Source organism: Linepithema humile, chromosome 2, assembly GCF_040581485.1.
Source record: "Linepithema humile isolate Giens D197 chromosome 2, Lhum_UNIL_v1.0, whole genome shotgun sequence".
NCBI classification, from domain to species: Eukaryota; Metazoa; Arthropoda; class Insecta; order Hymenoptera; family Formicidae; genus Linepithema; species Linepithema humile.
The window spans coordinates 1,302,132-1,327,961 of record NC_090129.1 but is presented as its reverse complement, the minus strand read 5'-3'; the positions used below and the strand labels follow the sequence as shown (position 1 = coordinate 1,327,961).

Below are 25,830 nucleotides of genomic sequence, written 5' to 3'. Positions count from 1 at the left end.
ACTTCAATTTTAGGACATAAAAAACGATTACATACCTCTCGACATGAAAAAGTGATTTGGGTATAATAATTTAAAACCAAATAAAGTAAATATGCATTCTACGGAAAAGGAACCTCTATCTACAAAATCTCCATTGAATAACTACGCAATTGTTAAGAAATATACTTTTAAATTCTTACGTGAATTCTTATATGATATTAGTCCAAGAATATATCGTTTACATGTTCATATGTTAATAATGCACAAACTACATAACTTATTTTTACTGCTACATCTATTCTGATAAAGGATACATATGGATTAGTCTCCGATGGCAATCCATTCAACTTAAATATATTAAGCAAGTCGTAATATTGACCGTGTATGTCACCACAAATAGTGAATTTGCTATCTTCTGGGATTTTAATGTCCACTAAACTGGGTTGTGCCATAAACCACGATTTAACGTCCAACAAGATTTTGTATGCATATTTACGATGTAATTTATTTTGATTCCTATACCACTCTAATAAGTCTTGCATAAACTCCAGGGTGACTTTTCCATCGACCAATTTAGGCCCTGTGTACTCATCCTCAATAGCTATAAAATCAATTTTTGCAAGGTAATATATCGAATTTTTACTTTTAACAAATTAAAAAATTGCATGGATATTCAATAAGTATATATTGTTAGAGAGTTTCAAAGTCTTAATATTATTTCAAATATGATATATTTACAATATGATAAATTGAGAAATTGAATTTATATTGGAAAATGATATTATACAAGTGACAATTACTATAATCAAATGTATTAAAATTTGTTTCAGAAAATTTGTGCGGTTGAATACTCACCCATAGCTTCTAGATTAATCATATCGGCTATATTTTTCTTCTCTTCTACGGAGATCGCTTTTTGAAAAGCTAACATTTTAACCATTTTACTACATTCCATAAATCTGTCCTTCGCATCCTTATCGTTAGGTCTGGCCTTTACAACAGTTTTATAATCTGTAAGAGCCAGTTTGAACCTGCCAAGGGACATGTAAGCGGCTGCTCTGCGGTAATAACCCTTCACATAATTTCTATCTAACTCGATAGCTTTAGATGCATCCGTCAATGCATATCCGAAACATTCTGTTCTCAGATAAGAAATACTCCTGTTGCCGTAATAAACAGCTACTGATGGATTTAATTCTATGGCTTTGGTATACAATTCAATAGCTTTGTTATACACTTGATCTGAAATGAAAAAGTGGGATATAAAACGGTGAGTATAAAAGAGCAATTAGTTTGCTGTTCACAGTTATTTACAAAATTGCATCATATTATTCACGTGTAAAGATACAAAATTAAACATCTTTCTGATTACAGTAAAAATGGGACCTCGCACGAGTCTCCTAATTTGGAAATTTATTCGATTATCCGCATTGGAAAAAGAATTATTTAACGCTCTTCGATGGAAATTTACTTGCACGATCTCGCGACTCTGTTGCATTGCGGAGGTTAGTTCGGAGGACACGCACACGTGACTGAACGTGAACATTAAATTGGAACGCATCCAGCGGTATGTATATCGCATGCACGTACTTTTGAAATACTCGTTCGCCTCCTCCTTGAACAATTCCGCCCTGGCTCCATCCCCCGCTTGCGGTACTGCCGAGATTTCCGCTCCTCCGTTTTCGCTCATCCTCGGTTATATCGCGCCGTGAGTGCGTGCCGCCGAACCTCGTTTAACAATGAACCTAGCGGCGGCAAACTGACGCGAAAATTACTGGGAGTCACGCGACGTGTGCAACGACAAATCATGCATCAAAGTGCGGCCGACCAAGTACGCTTTTTTCTCGTCGCATAAGAGAACGTGCACTTTCTTATACTGCGACCGCACCGTAAACGCGTGAAGTCCACTCCACTGCTAGCCTCGCTGGTAAGGGTGTTTATCGATATTTGATAATCGATATAAGAATATCGAATGGAATATCGATAGTGCAAAGCGACATAGTCAATCAACTTCATCGTGCTTTTCTGGAAGTGAAAAGTTCGTAGCGAAAAATAATTAGCTTTCGCATCGCTTTTTATTAATGAATTGACACATTGTGTAGATAAAAACTCTTGTAGGGACTGTGACCCCGATGTCGACGATATAATTAATCGACTTGCGGTTCGATAATTTTTGCGCGCGTACTTATCGCGTAGTTATCGCTGAATGTTGAAATGTTTATTTTGACGCAACTTTCGTCGCTATTTGAAGTTGGTCGTAAAAAGTATTTCCTCGTGTTTCATATATATATTTTCTTGACTTAGATTATAATTATATAAATTTTTGTTGCACAGATTAGTAGCGCAGACGATGTTGTGAGGCAGTTCTTGTGGAAGGATAGACATTTGTTTAAACATAGTGAAAAAAATTAGATTTATTCATCTAATTACTTAACAATCTTCACTTAATCTGATTATAAGAAGATGTTAGTCTTCATACTTTTGATATGTATTGCGGGTTTTTCTTATTATCTTATGACACTGGACAAAATTCGCAATCATAGCTGTCTTAATCTAATTACAATTTGTTACTAATTTACTATCTTTTCATAATCTGCAGCAGTCTGTCATATACCAACGTTGGTGCATCTTTGGCCCATAAAAAGTCAATGTGATTAAATTTAGGAAATGACACTCTATATGTATCCAGTACATTGGTCAGTGAATTATAAAGCCTTTTCACATCCTTGAAAAAAAAAGGTTAAAATTTAATTTACATATCATAGTTAACGCAAGACAATGTTAAATCTATGTCCGTCTCACATCTCTTCAGCAGAAAAATATGTCAATCAAGGGAATAAAGAAAGTTATTTAAAAAGTTAAAGTGAACAAGTTCAAATAAGGAGCTAAGAAAAAGAAAGCAAGAATGACATCTTATTTTAGATCTGTAAGTTATTTTAAAATATAATTATTAAGTTATTTATTTTTTACTCATTTCTTTAATCTTTTTTTTTTTACTTTTATTATTTGTAAAATTCTTATTATTTATAATTAACACGCAATTAATTTTATAATTTGAATATCTAATTCCGCTACTCACTATTACATTGTTTAGCCAATCGTTATCCGCATAAAACAGCGCGATCGGCGTCGTGATATTCGATAGATTGTAATCCGGCGGTTGCGGTGCCTTATAAATCTGCATATTTTTCTTACGGCCGTAATCATATTGGCGGAATTTGCCCGACCTTATCTCTTGGAGGAAGTGTATCATTGTCTTAGTCGAGGTGCCAGCCGGATCGTGACTCAGAATTGTGGGCAATAACGTCTAGAAAACAAAAATAATATGAAACTCAACTTTGACACATGAGTGGAACGTGACACTCATAGTTGAACCTTAATCACTATTCTCAGAATGCTCACATAATTAAACTGCTCTTTATCGAAGCCACAGATTAGAAATAGCACATTGCTGCAGATTTTTTCTTTGAAGAGGTCGGCGTCACAGCCGTATCCTGCTAGAATCCTCAGAATGGTGCTCTGCGGCAGAAATTCATTCGCGCCTACAAAACGCGCAATTATCTGCAATAAAGAAAATCTCTTGTATACATTGTAGACTAATTGTAATTTGATTTTTTCAGGTATTGGAGGATATTTGGAAATAAACAAATATGGGGCACACTGAAATTATTGGCACAAAGGAATTGAAAACTAGATCAAACAAGTCAACTTACCCCCAAATAATTAGCAAAACGGGCCAAATAATGTAACGGGCTTTTCATATGTTCTACAAAGGCTATAGGCGCGAGGCTGATCATCCTTCCTATCATTGCAGCGCTTTCCGGACGCTCCACTGCCATCACATAAAATGCGGTTGTGCCCATCGAATGACCGATGTAAGTATGCAATGGTTGCGCCGTTATATTCGTGATATACGTAATCATCGCGGGAAGATCGTAGATCCCCATTTCGTGAAAACTAATGGAATACAATTTGGCGCAATAATATAGATAGAATATCGTAAAGCCATTGCGCTTGATACTAAATTAAATCGGATATGTAACTACATTATTTTAACGCGTTATTAATTTTATTTCATATCAGTGTGAGTACCTGAAATCCCAAAATTGCGCGTTTGACGACGAGGGCGACAGAGAAATGTGCGCCCTTGAGTAGGTGTTACCTCGAAAATTGCCCAACCAAATATCGTATCCTTGATCGGCTAATATATAAGCTGCCATCCAGAAAAAACATCGTTGAACATATGTACACATTTGTAATATAATCTTGATATATATTATATTTTTGTAAATTTTTTTAGAAGATTAGAACTGGATTAACTTCCCAACAAATATATACGATAAATTAAAAATATAATAAAAAATATAAATATATATTTATATAATAAAAAATATATATATAAAAATAAAATAAAAAATATAAATATATACGATTTTATCGTATAAATTAAAATGGTGGATCGCAGGATATCATTTGAATATTAATTAAGAAATCGTACCGAGTGCTTTACCCCTGCCGAGGATGACCCAGTCGGCGGAGCTGCACAAAAGACCGTGTTGCAGCAACACGGGTGGAGAGTTTTTGCTACCTGGAATACGATGCAACGTTAGGAGATAGCCATCCTCTGTCAATGCAATATGAGCTTCCGCAGGATAACCCGCTTTTCTTATCATTTGCAGCTGGAAGAAAGATTGGTAAGCATATATTAATAAATCGTACTCTCAATCGATTAAAATTAAGTCCAATATTTGTGCGATAAGATGTGATATTTACTTGCTAAATAATAAAGCATGATTTAAACTCTTTTTACACCAAACATTAATATTTAATTAATGTAAAGAATAATTGTTAAAATTTAGAATAAGATCAAAACAATATTGTTTTACTAATCAAATGTGTTATTATATGGATCATTTTTAGAAATTGTACAAGATAGATCTCTTCATCATAATTAATATTGGGTGTATTATTTCGCGGAGTCATGAATTGACTTTGGAAAGGCGATAATCGGTGTTAAATTATTTTGTTATCTACAGCAGTGAAAATTGAACCAATTAAACTAATGAAAATTTCAATTTTTACTTCCAGAAGTGAAAATATTCGCTTACCGTATTGAGGTTGACGTCGGTATTGTACTTGTCATTGCCCAACTCTATGTTTATTTGCGTAATATTAATGAATGAAGAGTCTTGTGAGATGGCAAACGTTTCAAAACTCTCTGCACTGATGAATTTGCAGAGCGATAAGAAGATCGCGATTACAGTTTGCCACATTGTCAATAAAGGACTTAGCAACTTAATTCTTCCGGAATATCCTGATACACCAGTACAAGAAAAGAGATGATAAGCGAGAAATATAGCAGTGTGCAACTGAACTGGTTTGCAAACTTTGCTTTACATACTACGGAACGCTAATGAATTGCCATTTCGTTGAAGGTTGTTTTTTATCATAGGGAGGGGTAGAGTGCGGAAAAGAGGAAACAACCGTCACATCATTAGTCATGTCGTGATAGATTATATATAAAAAATATTTACGAGGCACATAATTATCGGAACTATGACAACAGACGCGCGAATCACTCACACGTTTGACATTTTTTATTAAATTTGCATCGATGTACTATTTATCTTTGCCGCGTCAAATTTGTTGCAAGTTCTTTGTTAAAGAGATAAGTGTATTAATGTTTTAAAAAAATGAAACAAAATACTGCAGTTCTTAACAAAAATATTAACATAAATGGTTAATTCAAAGTAAAGTTTCTTTCACAAACATTCTACATTTAATTTCGTGTAAATTTTATATAAATAAATTTTTAATTACAGATATATATGATGTTGAGAAAAATGTGAAAATAAATGGCAATTAATTTTTAATTAATTCAACAACTTTTATTAATGTTGATACAAATATTTTAAGGTATTTATATTATTCATCTCTCTTCATTAATTACATTTACCTTAATTTAGTATGAATTTTTAGTATTAGTTTAAATATTTTATGTCTATTTTATTTTTTTAATTTTATCTATGTATGCAGTTATTGAGTATTACTGATGTTTAACATTTTAGGAAAACTATGGATTCGAACTACTGTCACTAGATAAATAATTAGAAAAAAGTATTTGTTAAAGATATATACCTAGATTTTGAGTGTGAAAATAACCTTTGCAAAAGCTTGCTAGGTGAGAGACTTCGTGGAAACTCGTTTTCCGCACAAACAAAACACAAATCGTTAAATCGCAAGCATTTCAAAACACTGACAGCTGATATTACACCGTATCAGCGATATTTCAATTAAGCAAGGTTTGTTAAAATTTACACAGTTTTTGATTCCGATTCCATTGTATCACAGAATTTACATAATTATAAATTTAGAATCGGCGAAGTCAGACGCCGGTTAACCTCTAGTTGATCTGCTAGATATATATAAACATTAAGATTGTATCACAATTATGTATGTTCCTTATTTATACGCCTTCATGCACTGCGATAGAAAAGAGGAATATATAAAAAAATGTATTAATATAACTTTATAAAAATTATTTTTTTTGTTGATAGAATAAAATAGCAGGATAAATAAAATTATGCTCCCTGTTGGACCAACTTAAAACATTCTCATTTAATCAAAATGGAAAATTGTAACAGGGATTGTCAATAATTTTACTGTTATTATTAGAAGAATAATAACAATCCTTTGCAGTATTCTGTTAGACTTTAAAAGCAGAATAGCCACAATTTCTACACTTTATAATGGGTGTAAGTCAATTAATCCAGAGCTATCAATTTCCATGAGTCATGACAACAAAATCAGGATTTGGATATGTTAAACTTGGAAATCTCATTTAATAATGTGAGTAACAGAGTATGGTAAAAATAAACTAAACATGCGCAGTAATTTGCAAGCATGAAAAACAAATGAATTCTGAATAGAAGCAAGCATCTAATTATTTACACAGTCATCATTCTTTATTTTTGTTAACATAGGAGAGTGAAGCAGTTGTAATAGTTGATTTATTAACCAATAATAACAATATGCATATACAGTGCCTTCGAAGGAACTTCTAGTATGTTACAACGTGAGGCTCTTAAAATGATACTGCTGGATGGACTAGCATGTAAAGATGAAACATTAACTTAAGAAATAGAGGTGAGATAAAACTATAACATTTGTATATTTCATGTAAATTTTATGTTAAAAAATATATAAAAAGTTATTAAGTACATGATTTTACAGAATGTAGAAAGAAATGTGTGAAACACATTACACGCACCATTAATACAAAAGTATGTGGAGAAAGCAGTGTCATATTCAATTTGCGTACTTAAAACTTATGAAATTATGAAAGGACTTCTAAATGCCAAAATCAAGGGGCTTACATACTTGTTCGATTTTGAATTGAATATCTTGGACAGAGGAAACTATATGCCTAAAAGAGGTAACAAGACTTGATGTTTTCCTTTGCACCAAGTCTCCTAAATTCATAAAGCTTCATATCAGGATAAACTATTTAAACTAATGCACTAGTTGCATATCAAAAAATTTATTTGACGTGCTTTTACTTAAAGTATTTAATTGCCTCCTTGAACAATTCTACTTTGACACAATCTATTCAACAAAGAAGCAATTAGCGACAAGATGACAAAGATTACTGAAAGTTATGCAATGTGTGTAATAAAATATGTATCAAAATGCAGTCCGATTCGGTACCGACTAGATATTTTTTCTATATTTGATACAAGAATATTAGTAGAAGAAAGAAACGTGAGGATCAATCAGTTTTACCTGAAGCGAGATGATTTATACTGTAAGATGATTGGCTAGTAGTTTCTTACTATACATTGATGCATTCTGTGGATTGCGCTTTAATGTCGACTTTTCGATCAATCGAATCGCAGTTGGTTTTGCGCGATTATCGGCAAGTTAGAATTAGATCTGTTTATTAAATACTCTTATTTAACGCAAATATAAAAAGATAGTAACTTTTATATTTTCTGTCTATTTTGCCGCTTTTCTTGCCGTCTACTGCGATATAATGACAGAAACAACAATCACTTAAAGGCGTATTGTTTTAATTTAATTGTTTAAGGATAAAAAAATAATGTGAGCTAAACAACTTTCCGTAGAAATTTCCGATTTACCTGGTTCAAATTATAATTTGTTATTAATTCACTTTCCTTTTCATGATCTCTATTATTTTATTATACACCAGCGTAGGTGCGTCTTTGGCCCACAAGAAGTCGATGTGATTGAATTTGGGATGTGGCACCCTGTAGTCATCCACTATATTGGTCAGCAAGCCACGAAGCCTATTTATGTCCTTGAAAAAACATTTCAAATTTATTTTGCATACAGTTAACACAAAGTAATCTTAAACCTGCATCTATCCCGTATTTTTTTAACAGCAGATAAAAAACTCCAATCAAAGAAGTAAAGCATATTAGTAAAAAAGTCATTGTTAAGAAGAAGTTACGTTTAATGCATGATTATCTCTACAATTTGCATATATTATTCCACTGCTTACCTTTTTAGTAGCTAACTGGTCATTATCGGCATAGATCAGCGCGATCGGCACTGTGATGCTCGATAAATTATAGTCGGGTGGTAGCTTCGCATTGTAGATACGTAGATTTTTATTTTCTCCGAAATCGTATGCGCAAAACTTGCCCGACTTTATTTCCTGACTGAAGTGCAATAAGGTTCTTGTTGAAGTGCCGGACGGATAGTGAGCCAAAATCAAGGGTAACAAAGTCTAGAAACACAGACAATAGGAAATGCAATTTTCAAACTTGATAACATGAGTAAAATTACGATCGGAACTGCATTTTCATCCAGGTATTCACGGAACACTTACATAATTGAACTGCTCTTTGTCGAAGCCGGCGATTGTGAAAATAATGTTACCGCAGATCTCTTTTCTAAAGAGATCGATATTGCATCCGTATCTCGCCAGAATATGCCAGATTACACTGTTCTGCGGTATAAATTCATCTGCACCAAAAAACCTCGTAATCATCTGCAATGGAAAATCTTTTTTTTTTTTTTCACGTGATAAAACTTAATTATAATTTAATTCTGCAAATTTTCAGTGGATGCTTTAGATATAGATATATAAGTTTGAATCACATTTTAAGAAATAATTGAGATAAATTTATACAAATTATATATTCTAATCTTAATTTCAAGATTATTGCCATCGAAGAATCTCTCGTTAAAATTCATCGAAAAGCTGGATCAAGCTAATTAGCTTACCGCGATAGAGCTTGTAATTGGAGCGAAAAATCGCAACGGGCTTGTCATGTTTCCTGTGAAGGCTACAGGCGCGAGGCTGATCATCACTTTCACCATTTTAGCGATTTCTGGACGTTTTATTGCCATCACGTAAAAACTGGTCGTGCTCATCGAATAACCGACGTAAGTATGCAACGGTTGCGATGTCACACTCATGATATGCAATATTGTCGCGGGAAGATCGTAGATGCCCATTTCGTCAAAGCTAATAGAATTTCGATTCGGCACAATAGAGTAGAAATGGAAAGCGCATTTGTGTACAATACTAACATAAGTTCAATTGGACATTCGCTATGATTACATTATTTTCAACGCGCTATCAGTTTTATTTAATTTATTTTTGTGAGTACCTGAAATCCCAAAATTTCGAATCTGACGGTGACAGAAAAATGTGCGCTCTTGAATAGGTATTACCACGAGAGTTGCCCAACCAAACGTCGTATCCTTGATCGGCTAATATGAAACCTGCAATAAGGATGTTGTTCGCATGTATGCATTTTTCTCATACGACTCGTACATTTATAATAGATCTTGATACGTGTATATTTTCACATTTCCGTATATTAATATATATTTTTTTGTAGATAAAAATGGGAATAATTTGCACACAATAAGAGAATAGATATGGAGAACAGTGAAATTTTGTATATGAAATTTGGCAAGTAAAATTCCATCATAATTTTCAACCACTTGAAAATTAGTTTAAAAAATCATACCGAGTGCTTTATCCCTGCCAGATACGATCCAGTCGATGGAGCTGGACAAAAGACCGTGTTGCAGTAACACGGACGGAGAGTTTTTCCTACCTGGAATACGATGCAACGTTAGGAGATAGCCATCCTCTGTCAATACAATATGAGCTTCCGCAGGATAACCCGCTTTTTTTATCATTTGCAGCTGGAAGAAAGATTGGTAAGCATGTATCAATAAATCGTACTCTCAACCAATTAAAATTAAGTCCAATATTTGTGCGATAAGATATATGAGATATTTATTTGCTAAACAATAAGCGTGGTTTAAACTTTTTTTATACTAAACATTAATATTTAATTAATATACAGAATAATTGTTAAAATTTAGAATGAGATCAAAATATTATTTTACTTATCAAATGTGTTATTATATGGATCATTTTTAGAAATTGTACGAGATAGATCTTTTCACCATAATTAATATTGGGTGTATTATTTTGCGGAGTCATTAATTGACTTTGGAAAGGCGATAATCGATGTTAAATTATTAATTAATTATTATTAATTATTAATTATTTTTTTACCTATAGCATTGAAAATTGAACTAATTAAACTAATAAAAATTTTAATTTTTAAAATCAAAATTCTTATAATATTAAGGCTCCGAAGATGTAAATCAATTTAAGAAAATAAACAGCAAAAGAGCCAGTGTTGATTGTTCGTACATGTATTTGACTTTATCGTTGACATAAACTATAAACAAATGTTTCTGCCTATATTAGGCTCCCCTCAGTGTTATCGAAATAAAACTTTTAAAAAATTACAGTTATACGCTTTATTTTATAATTATCATACTGTGTCGTATGCATCGACTAACAAAACCGCAGCGCACAATTGTTTTTATTTCGATAACACTGAGGAAAGCCTGATATAAGCAGAAACATTTGTTTATAATTTATGTCAACGATAAAGTCAAATACATGTACGAGCAGCCAACATTGCCTGCTTATTTTCTTAAATTGTTTTAATTTTTACTTCCAGAAGTGAGAACATTCGCTTACCGTATTGAGGTTGGCGTCGGGATCGCACTTGGCATTGTTCAACTTTATGTTTATTTGCGCAATATTAATTAATGAAGAATTTTCTGAGATATCGGACGTCTCAGAACTCTCTACGCTGAGGAGTCCGCAAAATGACAAAAACAGCGCGGTTGCAGTCGGCCGCATTGTCAATAAAGGACTCAGCAACTTAATTCTTCCGGAATATCCTGATACACCAGTACAAGAAAAGAGATGATAAGCGAGAAATATAGCAATGTGCAACTGAACTGGTTTGTAAACTTTACTTTACATACAACGGAACGCTAATGAATTGCCATTTCGTTGAAGGTTGTTTTTTATCAATAGAGAGAGACAGAGTGGGGAAAAGAGGAACCAACCGTCACATTGTTAGACACATATCAAATAATTATTGCGATAGAATATTGTATGAGGAAATATATTTACAAGGCACGCGATTGTCGGAATTATGACAATAGATACGCATAAATCACTTATACGTTTTATTAAACTAATAAATGCTCACGCGCTTGCCAAATGTCTAAGTATTCTAGCACTCGCTCACACATACATATTACAATTATATCACACATCGATTATAATTCCCTTAACAAAATATATTTGAAGATACATGCATGATTGAAAACAAGTAATTAAACATAATTAAATTTAAAACATAATTGAATATATATGCATTTGCAAAACACCTCAATGTTCCTTTGCGTGTATTAAAAAGTGCTAAGAAAGCAATTATTTGATATAAAAATATTCATCTTAATTGCATAAAATTAATAATAAACAATAGAATTATAATAATTCTAAAAAGACAGAAGAAAGATATGAATATTATACTAGAAAAAGTATTAAAACTGTGGTGAATATTGAGTCAATTACTCAAAAGACAATGGGTATTAGATCTCTTTTTTTTTACTTATAATATCAAACGTCGAACCAATTAAATTAATATACATTTTAATTTTTTTAGGAGACAAAGTTTGCTTATATTGAGATTAACATTGACATTATATATATATTCTTGACATCATTCAGCGTAGTCAGTAAAAGTTCTTGCAAAAGTAATGTATGTCACGGTTACCATCGCTGGACTGAAGAATCCGACAGAACGACAAGAAATGAATATTCGATCGGCCACATCATCGACAGAGGATCCAGCGAAGAACACGAAATCTTTCCGAATATTTTGATAAAAGAACTTATTGGAATCAAAAGGCAAGAATTTGCAAAATGCAACAGAACTTTGTTATGGACTTCACTGCATATGCAACGGAGTGCCGATTAATAGCTATTACGTTGAAGATTGGTTTTTGTTAATTGAGAGTGAAAAAATGGAGCAAAGAATTAAAAAATAGTCGTTACATACATTTATACATTTAATAAACGTTATTAAACGTACTATTAATGTTATCGAATTCATAATCATATGGTACTAAAGTATTTAAGTATGAAAATATATTTCAAGACACAATATATATGTACATAATTACGATGGCATATAAATTTATCACATATTGTTTACGCAATGATAAGCATACTTCATTCTTTTGAATTTTTGCATTTTGTGAACTAATCGCCTTTCCACGTATCTTGTTCACTTTTTATAACTTTTAAAATATTTTTCTCAAACTTGAAACATTTAAGATTGATTTTACACTAGTTGAGAGCTAAAAATATTGTAAGTTAAACTACTTTCCGTCGAAATTTACAATTTTCTGGCATTATAATTCGTTACTAATTCACTTTCTTTTTCATAATCTCTAGTATTTTTTCATACACCAGCGTACGTGCGTCTTGGGCCCACATGTAGTCGATGTGATTGAATTTGAGGGATGGCAGTCTATAATCATCCACTATATTGGTCAGCAAATCACGAAGAATCTTCACATCCTTGAAAAAGTATTCAAAATTTAATTTATATGTCACAGTTAATACAAAACAACTTTGAAATTGCATGTATCGTATATCTCTTCAGTAGCACAAAAATGCCAATCAAAAAGATAAAGGAAGTTATTTATAAAATTATAATGAAGAAGAAAAAGAGAGTTAAATTTCAGCAATGATAACATAAAGAGCCCGACAGAAAGAAAGCAAGAATGGCTTTTTATCTCAGATTGGTAAGTTATTGTCTCTAAAAAAATATATTTAGTTATTTATTTTTTATTAGTATCCTTTATAGTTTCTTTTGATTTTTAACTTGTTATTATTCATAGTTAATGCATCTTTGTACAGATTAATCATTCAATTATATACTACTTACCTTTTCAGTAGCAAGCAAGTCATTATAAGCATAAATCAGCGCGATCGGCACTGTGATACGCGATAAATCGTAATCGGGCGGTATCGTCGCATTGTACATCTGCATATTTTTTTCACGACCGTAATCGTATGCACAGAACTTGCCCGAGATCATTTCCTGACCGTAATGTATCAGGGTTTTTGTTGAAGTGCTGGACGGAAAGTGAGCCAGGATCACAGGCAGTAAAGTCTAGAGAGCGTGAACAATATGAAATACAACCTTGAAGTTTGATGACATGAATATTAAAACTGCATTACATTATCGGCATTATCGGCATTATCGGCACGGAATACTTACATCATTCAACTGTTCTTCGTCGAAGCCACAGATCAGGAAAATTATGGTACTGCAGATCTGTTTTGTAAAGAAATTGACATTGCATCCCATTCTCGCTATATTCCGAAATACACCGTCCAGCGGTATGAAGTCATGTACGCCTAAAGAATACAGGATAGCCTACAATGGAAAAATTTTTTTTCACGTCAACTAATTGTAAATTAATTTTCTAATAAGTTTCCAGCGGAGCCTTTCGGCATAAATACAAAGATGAAAATAAATACATAGATTTGAAGCACATCTTAAACTAATTGACATAAATTTGTACAGTGCAAATTACTCTGATCTTACCTTTCAGATTATTATCATTGAAAAATCTCTTAAAATTCATCGAAAGCTAGATAAAGCTAAATAGCTTACCTCGATGGAATTTTTGAAAGGAAGGAATATTTGCGCCACGCTCCTTAAATTCCTTACGAAGGCAACAGGCGCGAGGCTGATCATCACTCTGACCATTTTAGCGACTTCCGGGCGTTTTATTGCCATCACATAAAAAGTGGTCGTGCCCATCGAATGACCGATGTACGTATGCAATGGTTCCGACGTCAGATTCGTGATATATGAAATAATCGCGGGAAGATCATACGTGCCCATTTCGTCAAAGCTGCCGGAATTTGATTCGACAGAATATAATATAATTAGACCGTCGTGAAGTCATTATGCGCTTGAAACTGAATTAAATATTCGTTGCAACTACACATTATTTATTGCAACTACATAACTTTATTTTTCTTTGTCGTCAGTACCTGAAATCCCAGAATTTCGGGTCCGACGGCGATAGAGAAATGTGCGCCTTCGAGTAAGTGTTCCCGCGGAAGTTGCTCAACCAAACGTCATATCCTTGATCGGCCAGTATGAAAGCTGGCGTGCAGACAGAATGTCGTTTGCAAATGTTTTTTCTTATACGTTTCGTATATTTATAATAGATTTTGATAGTATTTTAGCATTTTTGTGTAGTAATATTTATATTTTGCATATTCAAATGTGAATAACTTATCGATAAAACCATTTGCTTTTGTCGGACAAGTTAAATAAAAAATTCTGATACGCTTGTGAAAAAGCAGTAAATTGTTGCATACAAAATTTGGTAAGTAAAAACAAGAGACAGACAGTTTACTTTGCCTTTTTTTTTTTTGTAATTTGAAAACTTAATATTCTTTCGATGACAGCGCAGTCGAAGGTGGATCTCAAGATACTCTTTGCAGATTAATTAAGAAATCGCACCTAATGCTCTTTGTTTGCCGATTACGACCCAGTCTGCAGAGCTGCATAAAATACCGTGTTGCACTAAGACTGGTGGAGAATTTTTGGCACCTGGAATACGATGTATCGTTAACAGATAGCCATCCTCCGTCAACACAACATGAGCCTCTGCAGGATAACCCGCTTTTTTGATCAGCTCCAACTGTAAAAAGGATCGGTAAATACATATTCAGGAATAATTTTATGATCAATCGTTGCGCAACACTGCGTGTTGTTTGTGAATGGTGTTGATTGACAATTCTTACACTTTGTACGAGCACTTACGTTGCACAAGAAATTATTGCACAACATGTTTGATCGTGAATGGGTCCATTTAGTAAATACATCACTTGCAGAACTTTATTTCCAAAAATTGCAAAACATGTCAATCTTCCTTTGCATTGCATGATATTAAAAAGTGCTAAGAAAACATCAGCAATGCATATGAAAATATTTATATTAATTTCAGAAAATAAATGATAAGTAATTAAATTAATTCAAGTAATAAAACTGTGGTTAATATTGAGTAAGTTTTTGACGTTTGAAAATCGACACTGGTTGTAAGATTTCTCATTTTTCTACTTATAGTATCAAACATTAAACGAGCATTAAGTTAATGAAGATTTTAATTTTCTCGGGAGACTGAAGATTTGCTTACCGTGTTGAGATTGACATCGACATTCTCGATATCATTCAGCGCAGTCGACAAGAGTTCTTGCAAGTTGTTGAATGTCACATTTACCGTCGCTGCACTGAGGAATCCGCAAAGCGTCAAGAAATAAACGATTGCCGTTGGCTGCATCATTGACAAAGGATTAGAGAAGAACACAGTCTTTCGGGATATTTTGGTAAAGAAATTTTATAAAATTATTGAAATTAATAGGGCGGAATTTGCAGAATGCAATTGAACTTTGTTGTCGACTTCGCTGCATATGCATCAGAGAGCTAATGAATTGCCATTCCGTCGAAGATTTGTTTTTTAGTTCAGAATAAAAGAGTGGGGGAAAGAATAACAAAATAATCATTACAAATAACTCATTGTTAAACGTGCTGTTAATGTCATTAATTAGTGAATTGTCGTTGCTACAAAGATCGCAATTCGCGATTTTTCTAAAAAGTTAAACACACGCATACAACTGTGTAACAATTTTATTTTCAATTTTCGCTTTTAATTTGGATATTTTTCTTAAGAAAAAATAAGTCTTAAATATTTCAAATTTCGTGGAAAGAAGATAAGTCTACGAAATGCAAACATAAATAGAAATGAAACAAGCTTATCATTACGCAAACGGAAATAAAATATGTAATAAATTTTGGGCATCGTAATTAAACACACATATAGTTCAATTGTGTTTTACTTCAAGTTTAATTATATGTTGAAATACATTTTCATATGTAAATATTTTAGTATTACATGATTAAATTTTAATAAAAGGAAATTTGCAGCATTTTATATCGCAACCGCATAAAAGCCATTCAACATTCAAAGTTGCGATGCTCTATTTAGATGCGAACTTCGTCGATTTTCTAATATATAGGAACATATTAGGATAATATTAGGTTTTTCACTCTGTTTATATCGCCATTTTTATTACCATCCATGGGCGTCCACAGGGGGAGGCAAGAGGGGGCATTTGTTTCCCCCCTGGAATCAGAGAAAAAAAATTCAGCATTTACTTTCCCGTTTTTATTAAATCCATTTACTCTCCCGTTTTTTGTTGTATTGATCAAAGACGTCGTCCAAATTGCATATTAAGCAAAAAAAAAAAAATATAAAAAATATAAAAAAGTAAAAAAAAAATACAAATGTCTTTCTCGACTTACACTTACCTTGTCGCGCTGAGAAAGCTTTTACAACTAAGAGGTGTATTAATTTAAATTTATATATATTGTATGCTAATTCGAAAAATAATATTTTGGATCATGTCCACCCCTAGAAAAAATCCTGTGGACGCCCTTGTTACCGTCTATCGCGATAATGGTAAAAACGATCATTTAAACGCGTGTATTAGATATTTTTAGGCGACTGTGTTTTAGGCCAAAAATATTATAAGTGAAACTATTTTTTGTCGAAATTTACAATTTTCCGGCATTATAATTTGTTATTAATTCACTTTGTTTTTCACGATTTCTAGCACTTTTTCAAACACCAGCGTAGGTGCGTCTTTGGCCAACAAGAAGTCGGCGTGATTGAATTTGGGAAATGGCACTCTGTAGTCTTCCACTATATTGGGAAGCGAGTCACGAAGTATCTTCAAGTCCTAGAAAAAGTATTGAAAATTTAATTTACATATGACATTTAATACAATACAACATTAAACCTGCATGTCGTATATCTCTTCAATAGCAGAAAAATGCAAATCAACGAAATAAGGAAATTATATAAAACAAATAATAATGTATTAAGAAGAAGAAGTTCAGTTCAGCAATGTATAAAGAGCTCTATAAATGAAAGCAAGAATGGCATTTTATCTTAGATTGGTAAATCATTCTCTATGGAAAAATATATTTAGTTATGTATTTTTTATTAGTATTCTTTATTTTTTTTTTATTTTTTGACATGTTATTTTAATTATCTGTGGGATTATTATTATTCTTAATTAATGCATATTTTTTTGTATAATTTAATTATCTAATTTCCTGCTTACTTTTTCATTAACGATCCAGTCGTTATCACTATGAATCAGTGCGATCGGCACTGTGATACGCGATAAATCGTAATCGGGCGGTATTGTCGCATTGTAGATCTGCATATTTTTTTCTCGACCGTAATCGTATGCGCGAAACTTGTTCGAGCTTACTCCTTGAACGAAATGCGCCATGGTTTTTACTGAAGTGCCGGACGGAAAGTGAGCCAAGAGCATAGGTAATAAAGGCTAGATAGCATAAACATTATGAAATACAATCGCGAAGCTTCATGACACAAATATTGATTGAAACGACGATTAAAACTGCGTTACATTCTCGACACTCACGGAATACTTACATAATCGAACTGTTCATCGTTAAAGCCGTTGATTAAGAAAACTATGATACCGCAGATCTGTTGTGTGAAGAGATCGACGTTGCATCCCACTCTCGCCAGATACAGCAATACACTGTTCTTTGGCAAGAATTCATTTATGCCTAAGAATCGCAAGATTGCCTACAATGGAAAATATTTTATCTCTTTTCATGTCATGCGAGCTAACTGCTACATTAATTGAGCAAGTTTCTAGCGGACTCTTTCTGCATAAGTACAAAAATGAAGATAAGTACAATAATTTGAGAACATCATAAACTAACGGATATAAATTTATGTAGTGCAAATTACTCTGATCTTATTTTTTAGATTATTGTCATTGAAATTATGGTCATCCAACATCTATACTTTTATCGAAAACTGGAGCAAGCTAATTAGCTTACCTCGATGGAGCTTGTATAAGGAGCAAACAATCGCAACAAGCTTGTCATATTTCCTACAAAGGCTACAGGCGCGAGGCTGATCATCACTCTGACCATTTTGGCGAATTCTGGGCGTTTTATTGCCATCACGTAGAAAGTGGTTGTACCTATCGAATAACCAATGTACGTATGCACTGGTTTCGATGTCAGATTCGTGACATATGAGATCATTGCGGGAAGATCGTACGTGCCCATTTTGTCATAGCTATTTGAATTCGATTCGACAGAATATTATATAATTAGATCGTTATAAAGTCATTATGCGCTTAATACTAAATCGAATTAAATATTCGTTCAACTACACATTATTTTCCACGCCCTGTTAATTTTATCTCTTTTCGGTGTCAATACCTGAAATTCCAGAATTTCGGGTTCGACGGCGATAGAGAAATGTGCGTCTTCGAGTAAGTGTTCCCGCGGAAGTTGCCCAACCAAACGTCATATCCTTGATCGGCCAATTTGTAAGCTGGTGTGCAGACAGAATGTCGTTTGCATATATTTTTTCTTATAAAATTCATTTATTTCTAATAGATTTTAATAGCATTTTAACATTTTTGTATATTAATACAGGGTGTCCCAGACTTACCGTATCACCCGTTAATGGCAGATTCCTGAGGTTATTTAGAGACGAAAATCTTAATACCAAAATGTCGAGGCTACTATGGTATTTGAATGGGAAAGGCTTAAAGTTTATTAATAGCTTGTCAGAATTTCGCGCGCTCATGGACATCGCATCTCGAAAGGACCCTTGCACAACACTTTATTCAATACGTTTTATTCACTTCACTCAGCTCTTATTCACTTTGTTCACTTTATTTACATTGTTCGCAATACTAACGAATTTACTAACGATCATAATTTCTAAATTGTATTAAAACGCGATGCGCGTCGAACTGTCAAAGCAGTCGTGCCATTGACAAATGACGTTTCTCATGTCATGAGAGAAAATCAATACTATAGATACGAAGTATGATCTGCTACATAAAGTATTGTGCTAGGATCCTTTCGAGATACGATGTCCCTGAGCGCGCAAAATTCTGACAAGCTGTTTGGTAAATTTTAAGCCTTTGTCATTCAAATACTATAGTAGCCTTGACATTTTGGTATTAAGATTTTCGTCTCCAAATGACTTCAGGAATCTGCCATTAACGGGTGATACGGTAAGTCTGGGACAACCTGTATATATGTTATGCAGATTAAAATGTTAATAACATATGGATAAAACTATTTTACTTTTGTCGGATAAGTTAAACAAAAGTTCTGAGGCGCTTTTGAGAAAGCAGTACATTGTTACATACAAAATTTGTGAAGTAAGAGTAACAGACACACAGATTCTCTTGCCGTTGTCTTTTTTTGTAATTTTATAACTCAATGTTTTTTCGATATTAGCACAGTCAATGACGGATCTCGAGATACTATTTGCAGATTAATTAAGAAATCATACGTAGTGCTTTTTCCTTGCCGATTATGATCCAGATTGCGGAGCTGCACAAAAGGCAGTGTTGCAGAAACACGACTGGAGAATTTTTACCACCTGGAATACGATGTATCGTTAAGAGATAGCCGTCCTCCGTCAATACAACATGAGCTTCTGCAGGATAACCTGCCCTTCTGATCAGCTCCAACTGGAAAAAGGATTGGTAAATACTTATTAAAGAATAATTTCGCTATTAGTCCTATTGTGCAACAATACATTTTGACCGTGAATCGTGCTGATTGAGAATTTGTACACTTCGTACGTATGTGGCACAACAAATTGTTACGCAACATGATCGATTATGAATGGATCCCTTTAGTAAGTATATTATTTTCAGAACTTTATTTCTGAAAATTGCAAAACATCTCAATTTTTTTTGCACGATGTTAAAAATTGTTCTTGAAAATAACAACAATTATTTTATATGGTGATATTTACATCAATTCCAAAAAAATTAATAATAAATTATTGAATTAATTCTAAAAAACAAAAAATATAAATATGAATATTATACTAAATCAAATATTAAAACTGTCATTAATATCGAGTAATTTTTTAACTTTTGAAAAACGACAATAGTTGTAAAATCTCACATTTTTCTATCCGCAACATCAAAGATTAAACGGACATTAAATTAAGGAAGATTTTAATTTTCTCAGGAGACAGAACTTTTGCTTACCGTGTTGAGATTGGCGTCGACGTTATTCTGGATATCATTCAGTGCAGTCGACAAGAGTTTTTGCAAGTTGTCGAATGTCACATTTACTGTCGCCGCACCGAGGAATCCGCAGAGCGACAAGAAATATACGATCGCTGTTGGCTGCATCATTGACAAAGGATTCAGCGAAGGTCGCAAAGTCTTTCGGGGTATTCTGATAAAAGAACTGTGTAAAATTATTGAAATTAATAGGAAGGAATTCGCAAAAGCAATTAAATTTTACTAGACTTTATCACTTGCGAAACGGAGTGCCAATGAATGCCGTTGAAGACTTGCGGCAGGGGAGAGTTGAGTAAAAAAGGAAAAGAAGTGTGAGGTAAAGAACAAAACATGCTATTGAGGTGACCAAGATTTTAATTATATGGTACTAAAGCATTTACATGTAGAATATTTAGGGTGTCCCAGACTTACCGTATCACTCGTTAATGGCAGATTCCTGAGGTCATTTGGAGACGAAAATCTTAATACTAAAATGTCGAGGCTACTATGGTATTTGAATGGGAAAGGCTTAAAGTTTATTAATAGCTTGTCAGAATTTTGCGCGCTCAAGGACATCACATCTCGAAAGTACTCTTGCACAACACTTTATGTAGCAGATCATACTTCGTACTTCGATAGTATTGATTTTCTCTCATGACATGAGAAACGTCATTTGTCAATGGCACGACTGCTTTGACAGTTTGACGTGCATCGTGTTTTAATACAATTTGGAAATTATTATCGTTAGTAAATTCGTCAGTATTGCGAACAATGTAAATAAAGTAAATAAAGTGAATAAGAGCTAAGTAAAGTGAATAAAACGTATTGAATAAAGTGTTGTGCATGGGTCCATTCGAGATGCGAGATTGCGCGCGAAATTCTGACAAGCAGATTGGTAAACTTTAAGCCTTTCTCATTCAAATACTATAGTAGCCTGGACATTTTGATATTAAGATTTTCGTCTCCAAATAATTTCAGGAATCTGCCGTATACGGTAAGTCTGGGACACCCTGTATTTCAAACTACAATTAAACTTGAAGTAAAATACTATTTAAATATATGTGCGTTTAATTACGGTGCAAAATTCACATATTTTATTTCCATTTGGCAGTAATAAACATATTTCATTTCGAAAACAATAAATCATAAACATTATGTAATAGATTCTTGTATTATACACTAATCAAATTTCAAAAAATATAAGCCACTGATAGATAGTTCTTTTTTTTTCGCACGCAAATTGAAAAATTTTTTACAAGAACTAAGATAAAAGTTGTCATCTATCAGAAGTCATTCAGCATAAATAAGTCTTATAATAAGTCTTATGAATGAAACTTATTTATTCTGAATGACTTCTGATAGATGACTACCTTGAACTTAGGTCTTATGAAGAATGTTCCAATCTCTGTGCGAAACGGAAAAAACTAGATTCGTTTTTTTTTGTTTAAAACAATTCTGTGATGTTGGCGTTAAAGAAACTATTGTAATCATTTTCTGTACACTGAGAAGAAGGCCGAAAACTATGGCTGAAACGTTTGTATTTAACAAGTAAATAAACAATTTGAACACGTCAAACTAGCTCTGGCTTTAGTGGCTTATATTTTTGGAAATTTAAATATTTCATTTTGTTTTTAATGTTTGCATTTTATGAACTTATCTCCTTTTCACGTTCCTTGTTAACTTTTTAAGAATTTCTGTGAATATTGAAACATTTGAGATTGATTTCTTTTTTAAGAAAAATATCCAACTTAAAAGCAAAAATTAAAAATGAAATTGGTATATAATTTTTATGCGTGTGTTTATCATTTTAGAAAAATCGCGAATTGCGACCTTTGTAGCAACATTTCACAGTTAAATGATAAGGTCTTGTTTGGTGGAGCAGTAACTAACATTTCTTTTGTTATTGTATGTATCTTGAAATATGTTTAGTATCACATGATTAATAATTAGAAAACGTTAAAAGAAAATTTGCAGCTTTTTATAGCGCAACTACATAAAAATCACTGAACATTCAACAATGCGATGTTTTACTTCGACGCAAACTTTGTCGGTTTTTTAATATAGGAAGATATTAGGTTAATATTAGGTTTCACACTTTGTTTATTTTGCCGGATTTATTGTGATAATGGTAAAAACAATCACTTAAACGCGCGTATTAGATATTTTAAGGCGACCGTATTTTGGGTTAAAAATATTGTAAATTAAACTATTTTTCGTCGAAAATTACAATTTTTCGGCTAAAATTTACAATTTTATAATTTGTTATTACTAATTCACTTTGTTTTTTATGATTTCTAGCACTTTTTCAAACACCAGCGTAGGTGCGTCTTTGGCCAACAAGAAGTCGAAATGATTGAATTTTGGATACGGCACTCTGTAATATTCCACTATATTGGTCAGCGAGTTACGAAGTTTCTCCACGTCCTTGAAAAAGTATTTAAGATTTAATTTACATATGACACTTAATACAATGCAACGTTAAACCTGCATGTCGTGTATCTCTTCAATAGCAGAAATCTTCAATAACAGAAAAATGGAAATCAACGAAATGAAGGAAGTTATTAAAAAAATTACAATGAAAATGAAGAAGTTAAATTCAGCAAAGTATAAAGAGCTGTACAAAAGAAAGCAAGAATGGCATTTTATCTTAGATTGGTTAATCACTGTCTCTGAAAAAATATATTTAGTTCTTGATTTTTTACTAATATTGTTTATTATTATTTTTTTTTAGCATATTACTCTTATTATCCATGGGATTATTATTATTCATAGTTAATGCAGATTTGTGTCCACAATTTAATTAGCTAATTGCACTACTTACTTTTTCAGGAGTAATTAAGTCGTTAGTACCATACATCAGCGCGATCGGCACTGTGATACGCGATAAATCGTAATCGGGTGGTATTGTCGCATTGTAGATCTGCATATTTTTTTCTCGACCGTAATCGTATGCGCGAAACTTGTTCGAGCTTACTCCTTGAACGAAATGCGCTATGGTTTTTACTGAAGTGCCGGACGGAAAGTGAGCCAAGAGCATAGGTAATAAAGGCTAGATAGCATAAACATTATGAAATACAATCGCGAAGCTTCATGACACAAATATTGTTTGAAACGACGATTGAAACTGCGTTACATTCTCGACACTCACGGAATACTTACATAATCGAACTGTTCATCGTTAAAGCCGTTGATTAGGAAAACTATGATACCGCAGATCTGTTGTGTGAAGAGATCGACGTTGCATCCCACTCTCGCCAGATACAGCAGTACACTGTTCTTTGGCAAGAATTCATTTATGCCTAAGAATCGCAAGATTGCCTACAATTTAAAATATTTTATCTCTTTTCATGTCATGCGAGCTAACTGCTACATTAATTGTGCAAGTTTCTAGCGGACTCTTTCCGCATAAGTACAAAGATGAAGATAAGTACAATAACTTAAGAACATCTTAAACTAACGGATATAAATTTGTATAGTGCAAATCACTCTGATCTTACTTTTCAGATTACTGTCAATGAAATTGTGGTCATCAAAGAATCTGTCGTTAAAATTCATCGAAAACTATCAAGCTAATCAACTTACTTCGATGGAGTTTGCAAAAGGAATGATCAATCGCAACCCGCCAGACAAATTTCCTACAAAGGCTGCAGGCGCGAGGCTGATCATCATTCTGACCATTTTAGCGACTTCCGGGCGTTTTACTGCCATCACGTAAAAAGTGGTCGTACCCATCGAATAACCGATGTACGTATGCACTGGTTTCGATGTCAGATATGTAACATATGAGATCATCGCGGGTAGATCGTACGTGCCCATTTCATCAAAGCTTTCGGAATTTTATTCGACAGAATATATAATTAGATTGTCGTAAAGTCATTATACTCTTGATACTAAATTAAATTAAATATTTGTTGCAGCTACACATTATTTTTCATGCGCTGTTAATTTTATTTCTTTTAGGTGTCAATACCTGAAATCCCAAAATTTCGCGTTTGACGGCGAGGGCGACAGAGAAATGTGCGCTCTCGAGTAGGTGTTACCACGGAAGTTGCCCAACCAAACGTCATATCCTTGATCGGCCAATTTGTAAGCTGTGCAGACAGAATGTCGTTTGCATATATTTTTTCTTATAAGATTTATTTATTTCTAATAGATTTTAATAGCATTTTAACATATTTGTATATTAATATATATGTTATGCAGATTAAAATGTGAATAACGTATGGATAAAACTATTTTGCTTTTGTCGGAAAAGTTAAACAAAAATTCTGAGGCGCTTTTGAGGAAGCATTACATTGTTGCATACAAAATTTGTTAAGTAAGGGTGACAGACACACAGGTTCTCTTGCAGTTTTTTTTTTTGTAATTTTATAATTTAATATTTTTTCGATAATAGCACAGTCAATGACGGATCTCGAGATACTATTTGCAGATTAATTAAGAAATCATACGTAGTGCTTTTCCTTTTCCGATTATGACCCATATTGCGGAGCTGCACAAAAGACAGTGTTGCAGAAACACGACTGGAGAATTTTCACCACCTGGAATACGATGTATCGTTAAGAGATAACCGTCTTCCGTCAATACAACATGAGCTTCTGCAGGATAACCTGCCTTTCTGATCAGCTCCAACTTGAAAAAAAATCGAAAATACTTATTAAGAAATTATTTCGCTATTAGTTATATTGTGCAACAATACGTGTTGACCGTAAATAGTGCTGACAATTTGTACATTTTGTACTTATACGATGTTGTACAACAAATTGTTACGCAACGATTGATTGTGTATGGATTTGTTTGGTGAATACATCATTTTCAGAACTTTATTTTAAAAAAGTGCAAAACATTTGAATATTCTTTTGCAAGATATTAATAATTGTTTTAAAAAACGACAGCAATTATATGGATATATTTACATCAGTTTCAAAAAAATTAAAAACTAATTATTGAATTAAATTTACAAAATAAAAGATATAAATATGAATATCACACTAAAGCAAATATTAAAACTATGATTAATATCGAGTCAATTTTTAACATTTGAAAAGCTAAAATTGGTGTAAAGTCTTTCATTTTTTTAATTTTTCAAACATTAAACGAACATTAAATTAATGAAGATTTTAATTCTTTCAGGAGACAGAACATTTGCTTACCGTGTTGAGATTGGCATCGACATTATTCTGGATATCATTCAGCGCAGTTGACAAGAGTTCTTGCAAGTTGTTGAATGTCACGTTAACCGTCGCTGCACTGAGGAATCCGCAAAGCGACAAGAAATATGCGATCGCCGTTGGCTGCATCAT

General features: G+C 33.0%; 5 protein-coding genes and 2 long non-coding RNA genes across 15 annotated transcripts in view; 2 read left to right on the top strand and 5 right to left on the bottom strand.

The window, feature by feature from the left end:
• PpD3 (protein phosphatase D3) overlaps window positions 1-1,712 on the bottom strand; it is a 3,990-nt gene extending 2,278 nt beyond the window's left edge. For all 3 annotated transcript variants that reach the window (XR_001101550.2, XM_012375987.2, XM_012375988.2), the window contains exons 1-4: window positions 1,570-1,712; window positions 835-1,221; window positions 294-580; window positions 36-141 (exon numbers count right to left, since the gene is read on the bottom strand). Coding sequence is in view for 2 of the 3 variants with exons in the window: in XM_012375987.2 (XP_012231410.1) it covers window positions 36-141; window positions 294-580; window positions 835-1,221; window positions 1,570-1,669 (880 nt within the window). In the remaining variant the exon portion in view is untranslated. The remainder of the gene's footprint in view (window positions 1-35; window positions 142-293; window positions 581-834; window positions 1,222-1,569) is intronic.
• Window positions 1,132-3,940, top strand: LOC105677422 (uncharacterized). Of its 2 annotated transcripts, none has more exons than XR_001101561.2 (4): window positions 1,132-1,249; window positions 1,354-1,546; window positions 2,314-2,905; window positions 3,600-3,940. It is a non-coding gene; the product is annotated as an uncharacterized lncRNA (long non-coding RNA). The 2 variants fall into 2 exon arrangements; XR_010888366.1 differs by having other exon boundaries at window positions 1,354-1,906.
• LOC105677394 (lipase 3) lies at window positions 2,376-5,252 on the bottom strand. The gene is made up of 7 exons (XM_012375992.2): window positions 5,088-5,252; window positions 4,478-4,658; window positions 4,072-4,192; window positions 3,693-3,936; window positions 3,382-3,540; window positions 3,059-3,286; window positions 2,376-2,704 (listed from the first exon to the last, which is right to left on the bottom strand). The coding sequence occupies exons 1-7, from the start codon at window positions 5,250-5,252 to the stop codon at window positions 2,558-2,560; spliced, it is 1,245 nt and encodes a 414-aa protein (XP_012231415.1). The 3' UTR covers window positions 2,376-2,557.
• Window positions 4,536-25,799, top strand: LOC105677411 (uncharacterized). Its single transcript, XR_010888365.1, has 24 exons — window positions 4,536-4,673; window positions 5,068-5,356; window positions 5,802-5,895; window positions 6,048-6,281; window positions 6,537-6,828; window positions 6,963-7,125; window positions 7,213-7,414; window positions 9,163-9,756; window positions 9,852-10,179; window positions 11,001-11,289; window positions 11,366-11,925; window positions 12,003-12,247; window positions 12,797-12,931; window positions 13,008-13,149; window positions 13,301-13,674; window positions 13,966-15,087; window positions 15,379-15,757; window positions 17,045-18,476; window positions 19,743-19,993; window positions 20,490-20,864; window positions 22,826-22,960; window positions 23,038-24,271; window positions 24,488-24,613; window positions 25,661-25,799. It is a non-coding gene; the product is annotated as an uncharacterized lncRNA (long non-coding RNA).
• Window positions 7,132-11,185, bottom strand: LOC105677391 (gastric triacylglycerol lipase-like). Of its 2 annotated transcripts, XM_067348879.1 has the most exons (8): window positions 11,021-11,185; window positions 9,984-10,164; window positions 9,618-9,732; window positions 9,229-9,472; window positions 8,831-8,992; window positions 8,501-8,728; window positions 8,118-8,296; window positions 7,132-8,001 (listed from the first exon to the last, which is right to left on the bottom strand). In XM_067348879.1, the coding sequence occupies exons 1-7, from the start codon at window positions 11,183-11,185 to the stop codon at window positions 8,141-8,143; spliced, it is 1,251 nt and encodes a 416-aa protein (XP_067204980.1). In that variant the 3' UTR covers window positions 7,132-8,001; window positions 8,118-8,140. The 2 variants fall into 2 exon arrangements, with proteins under 2 accessions (XP_067204980.1, XP_067204979.1); XM_067348878.1 differs by having other exon boundaries at window positions 7,132-8,296.
• LOC105677410 (lipase 1-like) lies at window positions 12,473-15,714 on the bottom strand. Its single transcript, XM_012376012.2, has 7 exons — window positions 15,568-15,714; window positions 14,892-15,072; window positions 14,414-14,528; window positions 14,028-14,271; window positions 13,629-13,787; window positions 13,293-13,520; window positions 12,473-12,922 (listed from the first exon to the last, which is right to left on the bottom strand). The coding sequence occupies exons 1-7, from the start codon at window positions 15,712-15,714 to the stop codon at window positions 12,767-12,769; spliced, it is 1,230 nt and encodes a 409-aa protein (XP_012231435.1). The 3' UTR covers window positions 12,473-12,766.
• LOC136997743 (lipase 3-like) lies at window positions 16,713-25,830 on the bottom strand. Of its 5 annotated transcripts, XM_067348873.1 has the most exons (8): window positions 23,687-23,794; window positions 20,510-20,714; window positions 19,798-19,978; window positions 18,705-18,819; window positions 18,315-18,558; window positions 17,896-18,054; window positions 17,558-17,785; window positions 16,713-17,170 (listed from the first exon to the last, which is right to left on the bottom strand). In XM_067348873.1, the coding sequence occupies exons 1-8, from the start codon at window positions 23,701-23,703 to the stop codon at window positions 17,015-17,017; spliced, it is 1,305 nt and encodes a 434-aa protein (XP_067204974.1). In that variant the 5' UTR covers window positions 23,704-23,794; the 3' UTR covers window positions 16,713-17,014. The 5 variants fall into 5 exon arrangements, with proteins under 5 accessions (XP_067204974.1, XP_067204978.1, XP_067204975.1 ...); XM_067348877.1 differs by lacking the exon at window positions 17,558-17,785; XM_067348874.1 differs by lacking the exons at window positions 16,713-17,170; window positions 17,558-17,785; window positions 17,896-18,054; ... (1 more) ...; window positions 18,705-18,819; window positions 19,798-19,978 and adding exons at window positions 23,349-23,576; window positions 24,110-24,353; window positions 24,498-24,618; window positions 24,979-25,159; window positions 25,681-25,830 and having other exon boundaries at window positions 20,544-20,714; window positions 23,687-23,845.